At 34.4% G+C, this 13,702-nt stretch overlaps 3 protein-coding genes across 3 annotated transcripts; 2 read left to right on the top strand and 1 right to left on the bottom strand.

Moving 5' to 3' along the window:
• Positions 1-465: 465 nt before the first annotated feature.
• LOC7492493 (uncharacterized) lies at positions 466-5,083 on the top strand. The gene is made up of 3 exons (XM_002307488.4): positions 466-917; positions 1,661-1,825; positions 4,815-5,083. The coding sequence occupies exons 1-3, from the start codon at positions 618-620 to the stop codon at positions 4,911-4,913; spliced, it is 564 nt and encodes a 187-aa protein (XP_002307524.3). The 5' UTR covers positions 466-617; the 3' UTR covers positions 4,914-5,083.
• Positions 5,084-6,531: 1,448 nt separating this feature from the next.
• LOC7464782 (DEAD-box ATP-dependent RNA helicase 39) lies at positions 6,532-11,343 on the top strand. The gene is made up of 9 exons (XM_006383584.3): positions 6,532-7,245; positions 7,607-7,702; positions 7,790-7,978; positions 8,159-8,299; positions 9,170-9,310; positions 9,401-9,543; positions 9,906-10,035; positions 10,263-10,311; positions 10,578-11,343. Exons 1-9 carry the CDS (start codon positions 6,706-6,708, stop codon positions 11,099-11,101), a joined length of 1,953 nt encoding a protein of 650 aa, XP_006383646.2. The 5' UTR covers positions 6,532-6,705; the 3' UTR covers positions 11,102-11,343.
• On the bottom strand, positions 11,283-12,086 carry LOC7492492 (uncharacterized). The gene has a single exon (XM_002306688.4). The coding sequence runs from the start codon at positions 11,817-11,819 to the stop codon at positions 11,418-11,420; it is 402 nt and encodes a 133-aa protein (XP_002306724.2). The 5' UTR covers positions 11,820-12,086; the 3' UTR covers positions 11,283-11,417.
• Between the last annotated feature and the right edge of the window lie 1,616 nt (positions 12,087-13,702).

The following is a 13,702-nucleotide window of genomic DNA, read 5'->3' as shown; positions in this document are numbered from 1 at the left end:
ATAGATCGGTGAAATAAGTTTAGGCTTGAGAGGAGGTATGATCCTGCCAGACCAAAATAACAGCTTAAAAAGACCATAACTTTTGATTCGATCTCTGGATTGTGCTCGAATTTTTACAAGAGTTTTCGAAGGCTATTTTCTCTATAGTAGCCACTGCATCACTACGTGTATTGTCAGATATTTAGATATAAAAAATCTTCTCAAAACCCCATAATTTTAACAATTTTAAGATTTTTCTTGTTATTTTTAAAATCAATTAACCGATTTCACTAACTGTTATGAACTGATTCCACAGTTTAACCATCTCGCATTTTAAAAATACAATAACTATGTTATCATGCTTAAGAATAATATATCTAAACGCAACATTGTCTAACTACACTAATTACTAATATTTTTAATTTACTGTCCTAATTGGCAAATTTATTCCCTGAATTGGGAAAAAACGCAACCCAAGCAAACACCCGTCTCTATTAATCTCTACACAACTCTAAAAGTGGAGAGGGAGGGGGAGAGAGAGAGAGAGAGAGAGAGACCTTCGGCTTTGGCCAACATCGCCAAAACCCAACAGTCAAAACTCTTATCCCTCATCCCTCTCCGCCCCCATCACCGCAGCTATGTCTTTGGACTCTCACATAGAAAAGGTCCTATGGACCAAGTTCCAAATCTCAAAACGAGTCACCGAACTCGCCTCTCAAATCACCTCCGATTTTTCCTCTGTTTCTCCCCCTCCACTCGTTGTGGGCGTGGCCACTGGCGCTTTCTTGTTCTTGGCTGACTTGGTCAGGCAAATCCAACTCCCCATTTCCGTTGATTTCATTCGTGCCGAATCATACGGTTCTGGCACTGAGTCCAGCGGAGCTCCCCGTATTTCCCTCGACTTGAAGCTCGATGTTAAAGAGAAACACGTCATTCTGGTACCTCTCCTCCTTCGACTCGTACAACTTACTATTCCTCACGTCTCGAGGTTTTTTTTTTTTTGATATTCTTAGCAATAAATTAATGTATTGGATGTTAATTTTGACCACAGTCGTGTAGGATTTCATTTCTGAACGGATATTCCGCCTAACCCCCAAAATTATTGTTCTACAAGTATTCAACTGGTAGAAAATCAAGTTGAAAAGGAATCGGAATTGAGTTTAATGAGACTAAAAGAATTAACACCATGGATTAAACCTTGGAAGAGATATTTTATCAAATGAAGCGTTATCATGATCTTTCCAAGAAAGTATGGTTCTTTTGAATTAATTGATTCAATCACATGGTATGGAAAGTGATCCTCTCATGTCTTAACTCCGGAACAGATTGGCTTTATTAAAATCAAGTTGCAGGATGTTTTCTCTTGGTGGACATGTGCAATGATCCATGTTTTAGATTAATCACTGCTGTTCAATGACACATTGTTTCTGTGAAAAAAAAAAAAACACTCAGGATATGGGATGTTCTCATTTCCCTCCATACGCATATGACTGATCTGTAGTTAGACAAAACATGAATAGTAAATGACACGTATATTTTAATGGAAAAATTATTAAAATCATTTTACATTTCCAAGATTTTTTCATTAATGATTTTTTTTCCTGTTATAATTTATCAGGGATTGTTGATTAAGGCAATGCTGTTTTCTGCTACTTAAAGCTTTACTATGTTGTTGTCTCAGGTTGAGGACATTGTAGACACAGGAAACACTTTATCTTGTCTCATTAAACACTTGGAATCCAAGGGAGCATCTGCTGTATCAGTGTGTACTTTCCTTGATAAACCAACCAGAAGGAAGGTGCATTTTGAACTATTGGGTGATGGAAAATATTACCAAGGATTTGAGGTACTCTCCCCTGTGTGTTATATAGATTAATGAAGATTAATGAGTAAAGATATTTAGTTTATCATCACAAAAACATTCTAGAGTTTATATATATTTAAAATTATAAGCACGTAGAAGTATAACTAATGACAAATATGCTTTCAACACAAAAATAATAATATAATACTAGCATACATATTAATTATATATTCAAACTTGCAATTAATATAAAATAAAAAATCCTAGCATGCATACTAATAATAAAACTAACTATGCTTAAATTAAAACAAGAATGATACTTACTTGTTGAAGCACTTTAAAGCAATGAATCTTTTGTTGTTGTCAAGAATAAATCATTTGTCCTTAAGGTTTTCTTGCTCCTTACTTGTGCAACTAGGATGTTTGCAATATGTTTTTCAAGATTTCAACATCACTACCTTGATTTATATGTATTTGTAAACAAGGTCTTTGAATTAAAGATTATGTAACTCAAATATCTCTCAACAAGATGAACCTAACCTCTAGATCTGGGAGGAAAATCAAAGCATAAAAGGAGAAGAAAAATACTAAAAATGAGGTGAGGAAGAATGTCTAAAATCTAAAAAATTCAAGTTAAAAACTCTTCATTCACCCTTTTTTTATAGTAAATTTTGGAAGCTAAAAGGTTGAAGAATTAATAAGAAATAATTCTCGCCATTATCAACATTTGATTAGTCACCATAAATCAATAATTAAATCTAGAAAAACCAAGGGTTATTTCAGATTAATTTCTCATTCACCCATAATTTGTTTAAATCATGTTAATTAAAACAAATTTTCAATAATTCTTCACATGAATGAAAATTGTTTCACCAGTTTAAAAATGACTCAAAGACATATTGAAGATACTGATTTGATAGATTACTACATTAGGATAAGTAACTTTTGACTTTGAACATTTCTTAGTGAAATACTATCGGATTTACTCGGCTAAATAGTGAACGCAATCTTGAACTATTTAATATTTTTGTGTAAACCAAGACAATAATACTCACATAGTTCTCTACCTAGAGATTTTCTTTGGTTCTCACCGTTGTGTTTATTTTGATATTGAACAACTCTTGGATTTATGAATGCTTTAAAGAATTTAGCCTTTATCGAAATTCTTAAAGAAACAACCACATTTTTCACTCATATAGGTGATTTTTTATTAAAAATATTTTATTATACTCCACTTGGTGTACCAATATATGAAAATCATTAAGAACCCAACTCATCATTTATCACGCGCTAAAACTTATTTTATCATAGAAATAAGCAGGAAATAATAATTTTCTAGTGTTACCGAGAATGTTATATGACTTAGTTTTTCATTTGAACCTAGATCTTGAAATCTTTAACTAGGTATGATTACCATCATTACATTTTCATCTTTTAAAGGCTTTAAACTCATTCCCCTCGATGAATTATATACAAGTTCTCTCGATAAATCTTTGGTTTGCAGATCCACACTATTTTTCTTTGACTATACATAGTCAATGAAAATAATTTTATTCGATAGCAAGTGCATAACAATATTATGTCTATGACGTATATGTTCTAGACTTCCCCTTGTACTTTGTGCCCTTCCAATTGTTGACTAACTATTGCAATGAACACAAATAACTAACACTGGTTTTGACCAACATAAAATATCCTTTAAGAAATTTTGAATCCATTTGACTTCCTAACCAACTTTATCAAGAGCAATAGATCCTAATCTATCGTGGATCTAGCGATTCACATTTGTTTGGAGGATCTTCATGACACAACTGCTCCACTAAGTATGAAGACATCCATTTGTGGATTCAAATCCTTGGTGTCAGATATCCAATTAGCATCACTACTCATTTTGGTTTAGATGCACTTCTAAAAAAGGTTTTTGAACCAAAGATTATATAACTCAAATATCTCTAAAAAAGATGATCTTAAGCTCTAGATTTACAAGGAAAATCAAAGCATAAAAAGAAAAAGAAAAATACTTAAAATGAGGCGAGGAAGAGTGTAAAACATGAAAAAAATTCAAGTTAGAAACTCTTCCTTCACCCCACCTCCTATTTTTATAGTGAATTTTAGAAGCTAAAATATTGAAGGATTAATAAGAATTAATTCTCACAATTATCAACCTATGATTTACCACTCTAAATCAAGAATTAAATCTAGAAAAATCAATGATTCTTCGAGTGGGAAAACCAAGGGTTCATTGAGATTAAATTTTTATTTATCTATAATTTATCTATTCATGTTAATTACAACAAATTTCCAACACCCCTCTTTCTTATGTGGTTCCATTGAACAAATTTTTCTTTGCTAGATTAGGTGGAAGGAAACACCTCCAACCCCTTGATGTAATCCTTATTGATGACATTTGATATTGAATGTTGAGAAGTATTTTTGAATATTTAGTTGTGACACCTATTTCACTGTTCCATAATCGGAACTCCTCAACCTGATTGTTCTCGTTTCTCCATTAGTTGCAAAAACCACGAGTTGCTTTTGAAATATGCTTGTTCTGTATCAATTTTTTTTCCTTCATCTTGTATTTCCATTGGAACAATTTCTCAATACTTTCATTTTAATTTGCTGTGTCAGAGCTTTCTATTCTAAACAATGTCTTTCACATATGGGAGCAATTGTAACTGTAAATATATCTACTCTGCTTGGATAGAAGTGGAACTATTCGCTGTTGGATGAGTGGCATTTAGAAACTGTGCCTGGATCCAGTGCTGGATTAACAGTCTGACTCTTAGATTAATTCTCATGTTTCAAATTACTTCTCATGTTTCAAATTACTTCCTGAAACCGGGAATGCCTTCCATTAGAAACCAATGTTAGCAGGGACTGTAGCTGGCTCATCATCAAAATACTAGTTGTTTAGTCTGCATATTAATGTTACATTAGCGTTGGTATCAACTGCCGCATAAGCTTAATCTTACATCCCTTCTATTTGTATTGAGTTGGAAATGATTTTTTCCCTGGTTTCTTTTTGCAGTGTCCAGATTACTTTGTCGTGGGTTACGGAATGGACTTTGCTGAACTATACAGGAATTTGCCTTATGTTGGTGTCTTGAAGCCTGAATATTACAATTGAGTTGATTCATCGTCAACAATGGTGGTATAGAATTCTGGAGGTCAACGGTTTTACTCTGCAAAATGTATGCTAAATACTTGCAGATATTGTTAATTTTTGAAATTACAGAGCTATAATTTCTTGAATAAAAGGTGAAGTTTGCAGGATTGTACAAATTCTTGCACCTGCTATTTTGGGCTTTTGGCTAATTTTCATAATTTTTTATTACTCTCACATTTTATCCTTGTACGCACTATTGAGCTCATGGTAAGCAAAGTTACTGAGCTGGAGTTTCCAGAACTTGATTTAGTAATGTACGAGCGATGATAACATGAATCAAACATTGGATAATTTGATTAATTTGTGACTGGAGATAGAAGATTGTATAATTTTATAGGAAAAAAATTAAAAATCACAAAGTTTAAGGTCCCATAAACTAATATTAAAAAATAAAAAAAATCAATTAAAAAAAATATTAAAGAAAAAAAACTTGAGTATTTGACTAATCTATTATATGTGAAATTAGATTAATATTGAAAAGCTAATTTTTTTTAAAAAAATAGTAAAAAGTTCAAGACTAATAATTCAATACTAAAATATAAAAGTAAAAATAAAAAGAAAGTCAAGAATTTTTTTTTTAATCAACCAGGATTAACTAAGGACGTATTTAAATCGAATTAATATTTAAAATTAGTTACATAAGTTATGAAATTGATATTAGTTTATAGAAGATAAATACAAAAAAAGGAACCAAAATTCTAAATTATAAAAAAATAAAAAACAAAATAAATAGCAATTAAATAGCATGTTTAATATTTTATTTTTTAAAAATATTTTAGTTTTTTATTTATTTTTTAAAAAGTAAAAAGACCATAAAGCCTTTATTAACTAGACAAGTTTTTCTTTTTAATTATAAGAATAATTAGTAAATTTATTGTGCAATAAAAATATAGCAAAACCGATTTGCCATTGTTTAATATGAAATCCCGGTTAAAAAATTATTTTATCTTTCTTCTTCAGCTGTCACCATGAAAGACAAAAACATCATTATACTACACACGTCTTGTTCCACAGTACAACACCGAGTCTCTTTAGGTTTTTTTTTGTTGTTGATAATGTAGTAATCTGATGCTGATGAGCCCGAATTGATTCAGCGCTGCTTTAGCAGTGCCTTCAGCTGTGTAAATAAAGATACTTTGTGGCTGGTGATCCTTTGCTTGAATCATACAAGGAAGAACGGGAAGGAATCAAACTTTGGTAACGTGCTAAATCAAGGGTTTTTAGAAGTTGTTGAAAGGCTCGGGCATCTGAACACAATCTTTAGCATTTTGAAGTATATTCTCAATTTGGTAGGGGAGAGCCAAAATGTTCTTAATCCAGAGAGTAACACCGTCTAGCTTGATCAGTTTAAAATTGGGCATGCTCTTACTCGTCAAGTTACCGGCCTCCACATACACACAGATTGAGAAGAATACTCTGTTTCTTGAACCCTAATTCAGTGAAAATCACAGTAACCAGTAACGATCGTTTTAGTTTTTATGCAAATACAACATTACTCCAAGGGCAAAAACGAGAAAAAAGAAAAGGAGAGGCCTTTTTAAAGTTCAAGGGCTGCTGGAAACTTTGATTACTAGCAAACAGCCTGTGGCCACCATACGACCTGTCGTGTACATCCTCAAGGGCCAAGTAGACATTTCCGTCAGACCCACTCTATCCGTTTATCAAAATCCATTGTCAAGGAGGCGAAGGAAAAACCTCAAAAGCAAACACATAAAAACCTCAAACCAAAAACCCACAGAAAATCCAAAACAAAATGCAAAGAACCATGGCAGCTGCAAGCTCTTCAAGAACTCTACTAAACCTCTCTCTGTCTTCTTCGACCAAACTCTATCATACCTTTCTAAAACTCCCTAAAAAACCCTCTAGGGTTTTACTAGGGTTTAACTTTAGACCCTTGTGTACTTTGTCATCAACAACAGCAGCAACTGAACGGGATGAAGTAAAACACTCAATCCTACTAGAGAGACTGAGACTTAGACACCTTAAAGGCTCTAAAAAACCCCAACTAACCGACACTCAAACACAAACCGCACTAAAACCAGTTGTTCTTATCGAGGGTGAAGAAGAAGAAGATGGGTTTAAGAAGTCTAAGAAAGGGAAAAAGATTGCGGGTAGTTTTGAGGAGTTGGGATTGAGTGAGGAGGTTATGGGGGCTGTTAAAGAGATGGGGATTGAGGTTCCTACTGAGATTCAATGTATTGGTATTCCTGCTATTTTGGATAGTAGAACTGTTGTCTTGGGTTCCCATACTGGGTCTGGAAAGACTCTGGCTTACATGTTGCCTCTTGTTCAGGTGTGTTTTTATCTCCATTTTTCATTGATTGATTTGCTTGTTGCTTTGATTAAGATTTTGGGTTTTACTTTTTTTTCTTTTTCACTTCTGGGTGCATTGAATTTTGGGAAGGTTTGGAGGTTTGGTCGTGTTTTTGGAATTGCATTGTGGTTCAATGCATATTGAAATTGTTGAAATATGGATTTTGTGTGTTTTCTTGTCTATTATTTTAACATTTATAGTTCACTAACATTCATTCTTGGCGTCGACTACTTCGTATGCTTGTGTTCAGAAATGGTAAACATAAAATCGTGTGAATTATGTTAGTCTTTTAGGTGTTAAATCAAAAAGAAAATTTCTGTTTATTTTGTTTGTCTTATAGTTGCTGAGACGGGATGAGGCCTTGTTGGGTAGGCTAATGAAGCCCAGGCGTCCACGAGCTGTTGTTCTATGTCCCACAAGAGAACTATCTGAGCAGGTTTATTTTCCATGCTTTCAGTTGCATTTGGACCTTTCTCAACCTCGGGCTTTGCCTTTGCAATTCATAACAATAAATGGGTTTTAGGTTTTTCGAGTGGCAAAATCTATTGGTCATCATGCACGTTTCAGGTCTACTATGGTCAGTGGGGGTGGCCGTATGAGACCCCAGGAGGATTCATTGAATAATCCAATTGACATGGTAGTGGGAACCCCTGGTAGGGTTCTTCAACATATTCAGGATGGGAACATGGTTTATGGTGACATAAAATACTTGGTGAGTATCTAAATCCTTTCATTTATTTTCACTTTTCTAGAACAAGTGATTGTGTTTCAAAATTTTCAATATAGTTGTTTGGACCACTGCTTGAAGATACAGTGAAGAACTCGCTTATGGCAGCTTCTTCTTGCTGCAATGACTTTGTTGCATTTTATGATGTTGCTAATCTTTTAGTAGGTGTTGGATGAGGCAGACACCATGTTTGATCGTGGCTTTGGTCCTGACATTCACAAGTTTTTAGGCCCACTGAAAAATCGCACATCAAAATCTGATGGTCAAGGGTTTCAAACTATTTTAGTCACTGCAACAATGACAAAGGTATGCAAACTTGGACGATCATCTTATTGAATGAATGGAAATCCGTGTGCTGTTTTCATAACCTAAAATAATTTTGCTTTCCGTTGCTTTTACAATGAGTGCACAGAGACACAGACACACACACATGTTTTGAGACTTATCTGAATAAGCAGGTCTTGTGGATGCTGGCATGCTAACACATCAACAAATTTTCCTATATTTGTCGTTCCCATATGCAGCGGGAATGAGAATGGGCATTACTTCTTTGTGGTGTATCTAAATGGCTTGTTAACATGAGAAGTTGCTTAAGGGTGACTCCTGTCTTGTTCTGCTAGATATCTACCTAGACCTTTTGACTAATTACTACTTACATGTGTTGCTTCTGCTGTATTAAAACTAGGGAAATGCTACAGCAAAGGATTACATTTACTTTACTGAATTCTATTTTTTCTCTCTCTTCTGGACCTGATGGGGATGGATGAATTTTCTCAAGCTACTTCTGGAATTTCCCAACATTTTGAATGTTTTCCTCATTTTATTCTTAGCTTCCACAAATCCTTACTTTGTTCCAAGTCAGCATAATTTAAGGATGTAGCATCTTATCACCTTGATCCTCTTATGCGATTAAAGTGGGTTGATCAAGCTCTTGATAAATCCTTGAAATTTTCAGGCTTCTAGCTTTTATCAACAATCTGTTTTATATAAACAAATCCATATATCAATGGGCATGTGTGTTTAGGAGCACACACTCAGTTGTCTATATGTGCTATCAACATCCACCTTCAGTTTGGTGAATGGTTATTTATTTGTTAGCTGAAAATCATTGAGCTTGATTGTGTACATAACTTTCTATTCAAGGAATTGGATAGTTGATCTTTAGAGGTTTTGCAGGCAGTTCAAAAGCTGATTGATGAGGAGTTTCAAGGAATAGAGCATCTGCGCACGTCAACACTCCATAAAAAGATAGCATCTGCTCGTCATGATTTCATAAAGCTTTCAGGTTCTGAAAACAAGCTGGAAGCATTGTTGCAGGTCAGCTGTTCTTGTTCGCTGCTGTTTTTTCCTACCAGATATTCTTATACACAATTGGTGATGTTTAGTTAGGATGCCATGTGATTGCAGGTTCTTGAGCCAAGTTTAGCGAAAGGAAATAGAGTGATGGTGTTCTGTAACACTTTGAATTCCAGCCGTGCTGCAGATCACTTTCTTGCTGAAAATCAGATCTCCACTGTCAATTACCATGGAGAGGTGCCAGCAGAACAGAGGTGAGATGATCTAAAATGTTTTTTTGTCCCCCTTCTTGTATCTGCAATCTAACTTATGCGTATGATACAATAGATGCTGATTTTTATAAAAGCACTTGACTTGCCTGTTTTTCATCCAAAGAGGAAAAAAGAATGCGCTAGGTATTGCGCATTCATCTCCATCTATCTGCATACATGTAATAACAAATTTTTACATGTTTACTTGATTGTCTACCTTCTATGAAGACTTTCAATAATGACTGTTTACAAATATTTCCAACCATCAAATCTAGATATTTGATACTTTCACTGCATCATTGGTGTGCATGCAGGAATGTTAGCCTGTAGTACTTAACAAACTGTGTTTTTCCTTGTGAACTCAGGGTTGAGAATCTGAATAAGTTTAAGAGCGATGATGGAGATTGCCCCACATTGGTCTGCACAGACTTGGCTGCTAGAGGACTTGATTTAGATGTGGACCATGTCATCATGTTTGATTTCCCCTTGAACTCTGTAAGTAACTTTTTTTTCAGTGTCAGTTGCTAACAATTGAAAGTCCAATCCCTATGGATGCCAAGTAACAGTTTTTATTACATTTATCGGGGTTGAATCTTGTTAAATCCCAGAGGATGTTTGGAGGAGGGGAAGGACTGCCCCTATGGTGGTGCATCGATTATTACACTGAAAAGTAAAAAATAAACAAGTCTAATCCATGCATTTTTTTTCTTTGACCATTTTAGATTGATTACCTACATCGCACAGGAAGAACTGCTCGAATGGGTGCAAAAGGTATGTGTCCTGCAATTTGCTGAAGCAATGTGGTATACTCTTTAAATGTTGAAAAGAAATTTGAAACTGGCACATTAAGATCTAGTTGTGCAAAAAAAAAAAAAAAAAACAAACTTATGAGCCAAAACTTATTTTTCACAATTAATTGTCATCTCATTTGAATTTGCAAGTGGAAATATGAACCCCACCCTTAAAGAAATTCTGTAAATTTGTGGCAATCACCTTTTTCTGGTTTTAGATTTGGATGTGTCTTCTTGGTGTTACAGGGAAAGTGACAAGCTTGGTGGCTAGAAAGGATCAACAGTTAGCTGCTCGGATTGAAGAGGCAATGAGGAAGAATGAGAGCTTGGAATCCCTCACTGTAGATAATGTTAGAAGAGACATTGCTAGGGCTCGAATAACCGAACAGCAGGGGAAGAGTGCAAAATTGATTAAAGCATCCAATCAGAAGAGCAATAATAAGTCAGCAACTGATAAACCTCCCAGTGCGCGGACCAAGGCTACATCTTCGGTGATGAAATCTGGAAAACCATCCACCAGTGCACGGACCAAGGCATCCACCAGTGTGCGGACCAAGGCTACATCTTCGGTGAAGAAATATGGAAAAGCATCCACTCCAGCAAAATCTGTCAAGGCTGTTAAGGTTGCAAAACGAGTCAAATCCTCCAGTGCAAGCTACTCTAGAAAAACATCTCCAGGTGTGAAGAAGCAAGTGGGGAAGCTAAGAGTTGTGGCATTTAGGGGGCGGTCTTCTTCATCTAACAAGAAAGAATCATTGAGGCCCAGTTGATTCTTGTTAAAATAAAAATCAATTCATATCAAGCGCTAGTGTTCTGGTTTGCTTTCCCTTCCGCTAGTCTCATATTTGTGATGATTATTATGAGGGAATATGTTGGCTTTTTCTCCCCCATCTTTCCAGGGAGCACTGTTCTATTTTTGCCTTGCAGCTGTTGAACAATGCAATCACTGAGTACATAAACCGTAATTTACTTTCTTATTTATAGAAAACTTTCTGCGGACATATTAATTGAAGCAATTGTGTAAAATTACAAACACTTCGGACAATTCAAATATCAATGCCCAGTTTTCAAAGCCCACAATTTTTTTCACTTCCAGGTGAGGAGTGGGCGAGGATTTTTGGCAGGGGTGACAACGTTTCCATCTGAGTCATAAATGATGACGCCTGAAAAATCAGGTAGCTGACACTTCCAGCCCATGAGTATGTTCTTCCTCCAGACTGAAACTACTTGTTCACCACTGAACATGCTGTCATCACGACTGCCTGCATGGATGCCATGTTCTCCTGTGCCCAACATCGTATCTACAGTGTTGAGTTGTATAACAGGATCGTGGTCACTGGGCCCATAACAAGCACTCCAACGACGCCATTTACGAGAATGAGAAGCGCACATGAACAAGGCAAATGCACACAAGAGAAGAGTCACTGCAGGCAGGCCAAGTCCTGATGAGCTTAGCGGTATTTGTTTCAAGAGAAGCTGGCGTGCCATGGGATCGAATGTTTTGATGCTTGGTTCTACGTGATTGTGTGAGAGTTTATAAAGGCTGATTTTTGCCAAATGGGGTAGTTGGATTTGAAGGATTTGTTAGGGTTTAGATTGAGACAATTGACCAGAAAGTGGTGTGTGGTTTTGGTGACCTTTTACCTTTGACCTCCACCATTCCATGCTAATCAAACCCTGCAAACATGTCACATTATTCTTGCATACCTGCCAAGAACAAAACAAAAAATATAGCCCAGGTCCCATTTAGGGTTTTTTTTTTGTCATGGATTTATTCATGGGCCATTGTGACATTCACAAGGCCCAAAGATCCACGCCTTTTCAATATTTACTAGCTTTGGTACCCGCGCGATGCCGCGGGTCATTTTTTTTGCATAAAAAATATTAAAAAACAATAAAAATTTAAAAATCTTGGGTTTTTCTGCAAAGTTATACCCAATAAGTTTAAGTGAGTCTGGCTGTAACACCGGATCCAAAAATACTGGATGTGGGTCTGGCTATAAGGTCGTGTCATAAAAGTGTGATAATTAAATAGATTAATTAAAAAAACAAAGAAAAAAAATCAACATGAAGTAAAAAACTAATGAAAAAAAAAACATTGAATTAATTGGGTCAACCTTTTAAACCAGGTTATTCCGTAAAACCTGAAATTTGCGTCATGAAAGTTTGATAACTAAATAGAAAAAAAATGACGGGTTTACCTAGAATTAACCGGGTTAACCCATCAAACCAAGTTAACCCGTCAAGCCCAGGATACGTGTCATGAAAGTAAGAAAGTCTGATAATTAAATAGAAAGAAAATTAAATAACTCGTCAAATCAGGTTAACCCATCAAACCCGAGATTCGTATCATGAAAATCTGATAACTAAACAAAAAAATTTTAACATTAACAAACTAAATCAAACAAAAAAAATTCATTAAAAAAATAAAAAGAAAAAACAAAAGAAAAAAAACAGTTATATAATATAATACAATATAATAATAATTATAATAATTATAATTATAATGAAAAAACGCGGGGAAAATTTAAAAAAAAAAAAGTGGGGAAAGCTAAAGCTAAAGCTAAATTCTCAACCAACTCAATATTGAAAAAATAAATTTAACAAAGATAATTTTTAAAAAAAAAACATGTGGGGGAAACACTGTAACCAAACAAAAACCATGTAAGGAAAATACTATAGTAATTCATAGTATGATAACTAAATAGAAAAAAAAAATTAATTAAAAATAATAATAAAAAAAAACAAACAAAAGACATAAGCCTGTTACTAATGAGGAAAAAGAAAAAAAATCTGAATCAACTGAGTTAACCCGTCAAATCAGGTTAACCCGTCAAACCTGAGATTCGCATCATGAAAGTTTGATAACTAAATAGAAAAAAAAAATCGATGGGTCAAACAAAAACAAATTAACAAACTAAACAAAACGAAAAAAATTATTAAAAAGGAAAAAAACAAAAAAAAATTCAGGTCAACTCGTTAAACCAGGTTAACCCGTCAAACCCGAGATCCATGTCATGAAAGTATGATAACTAAATAAAATTAATTAAACGAAAAAAAAAAGTGAACATTAACAACCTAAACTAAACGAAAAAAATTAATTAAAAAAAAAACAAAAACAAACAAAAGACATAAGCATATTACCAATGAGGAAAAAGAAAAAAAATCTGAATCAACTGAGTTAACCCGTCAAACCCGGGATTCGCGTCATGAAAGTTTGATAACTAAATAGAAAAAAAAAAATCGATGGGTCAAACGAAAAAAATTGATTAAAAAGGAAAAAAACAAAAAATTTCAAACTAAATTAACAAACTAAATTAAAACAAAAAAAGTTCATTAAAGAGAAATGCAAAAAAAAAAACCATAGGCGG

The sequence above is a fragment of the Populus trichocarpa genome, chromosome 5, assembly GCF_000002775.5.
Source record: "Populus trichocarpa isolate Nisqually-1 chromosome 5, P.trichocarpa_v4.1, whole genome shotgun sequence".
In the NCBI taxonomy this organism is placed as follows: domain Eukaryota; kingdom Viridiplantae; phylum Streptophyta; class Magnoliopsida; order Malpighiales; family Salicaceae; genus Populus; species Populus trichocarpa.
Note: the sequence above shows the minus strand (reverse complement) of the source record. Positions and strands in the feature narration are given on the sequence as shown.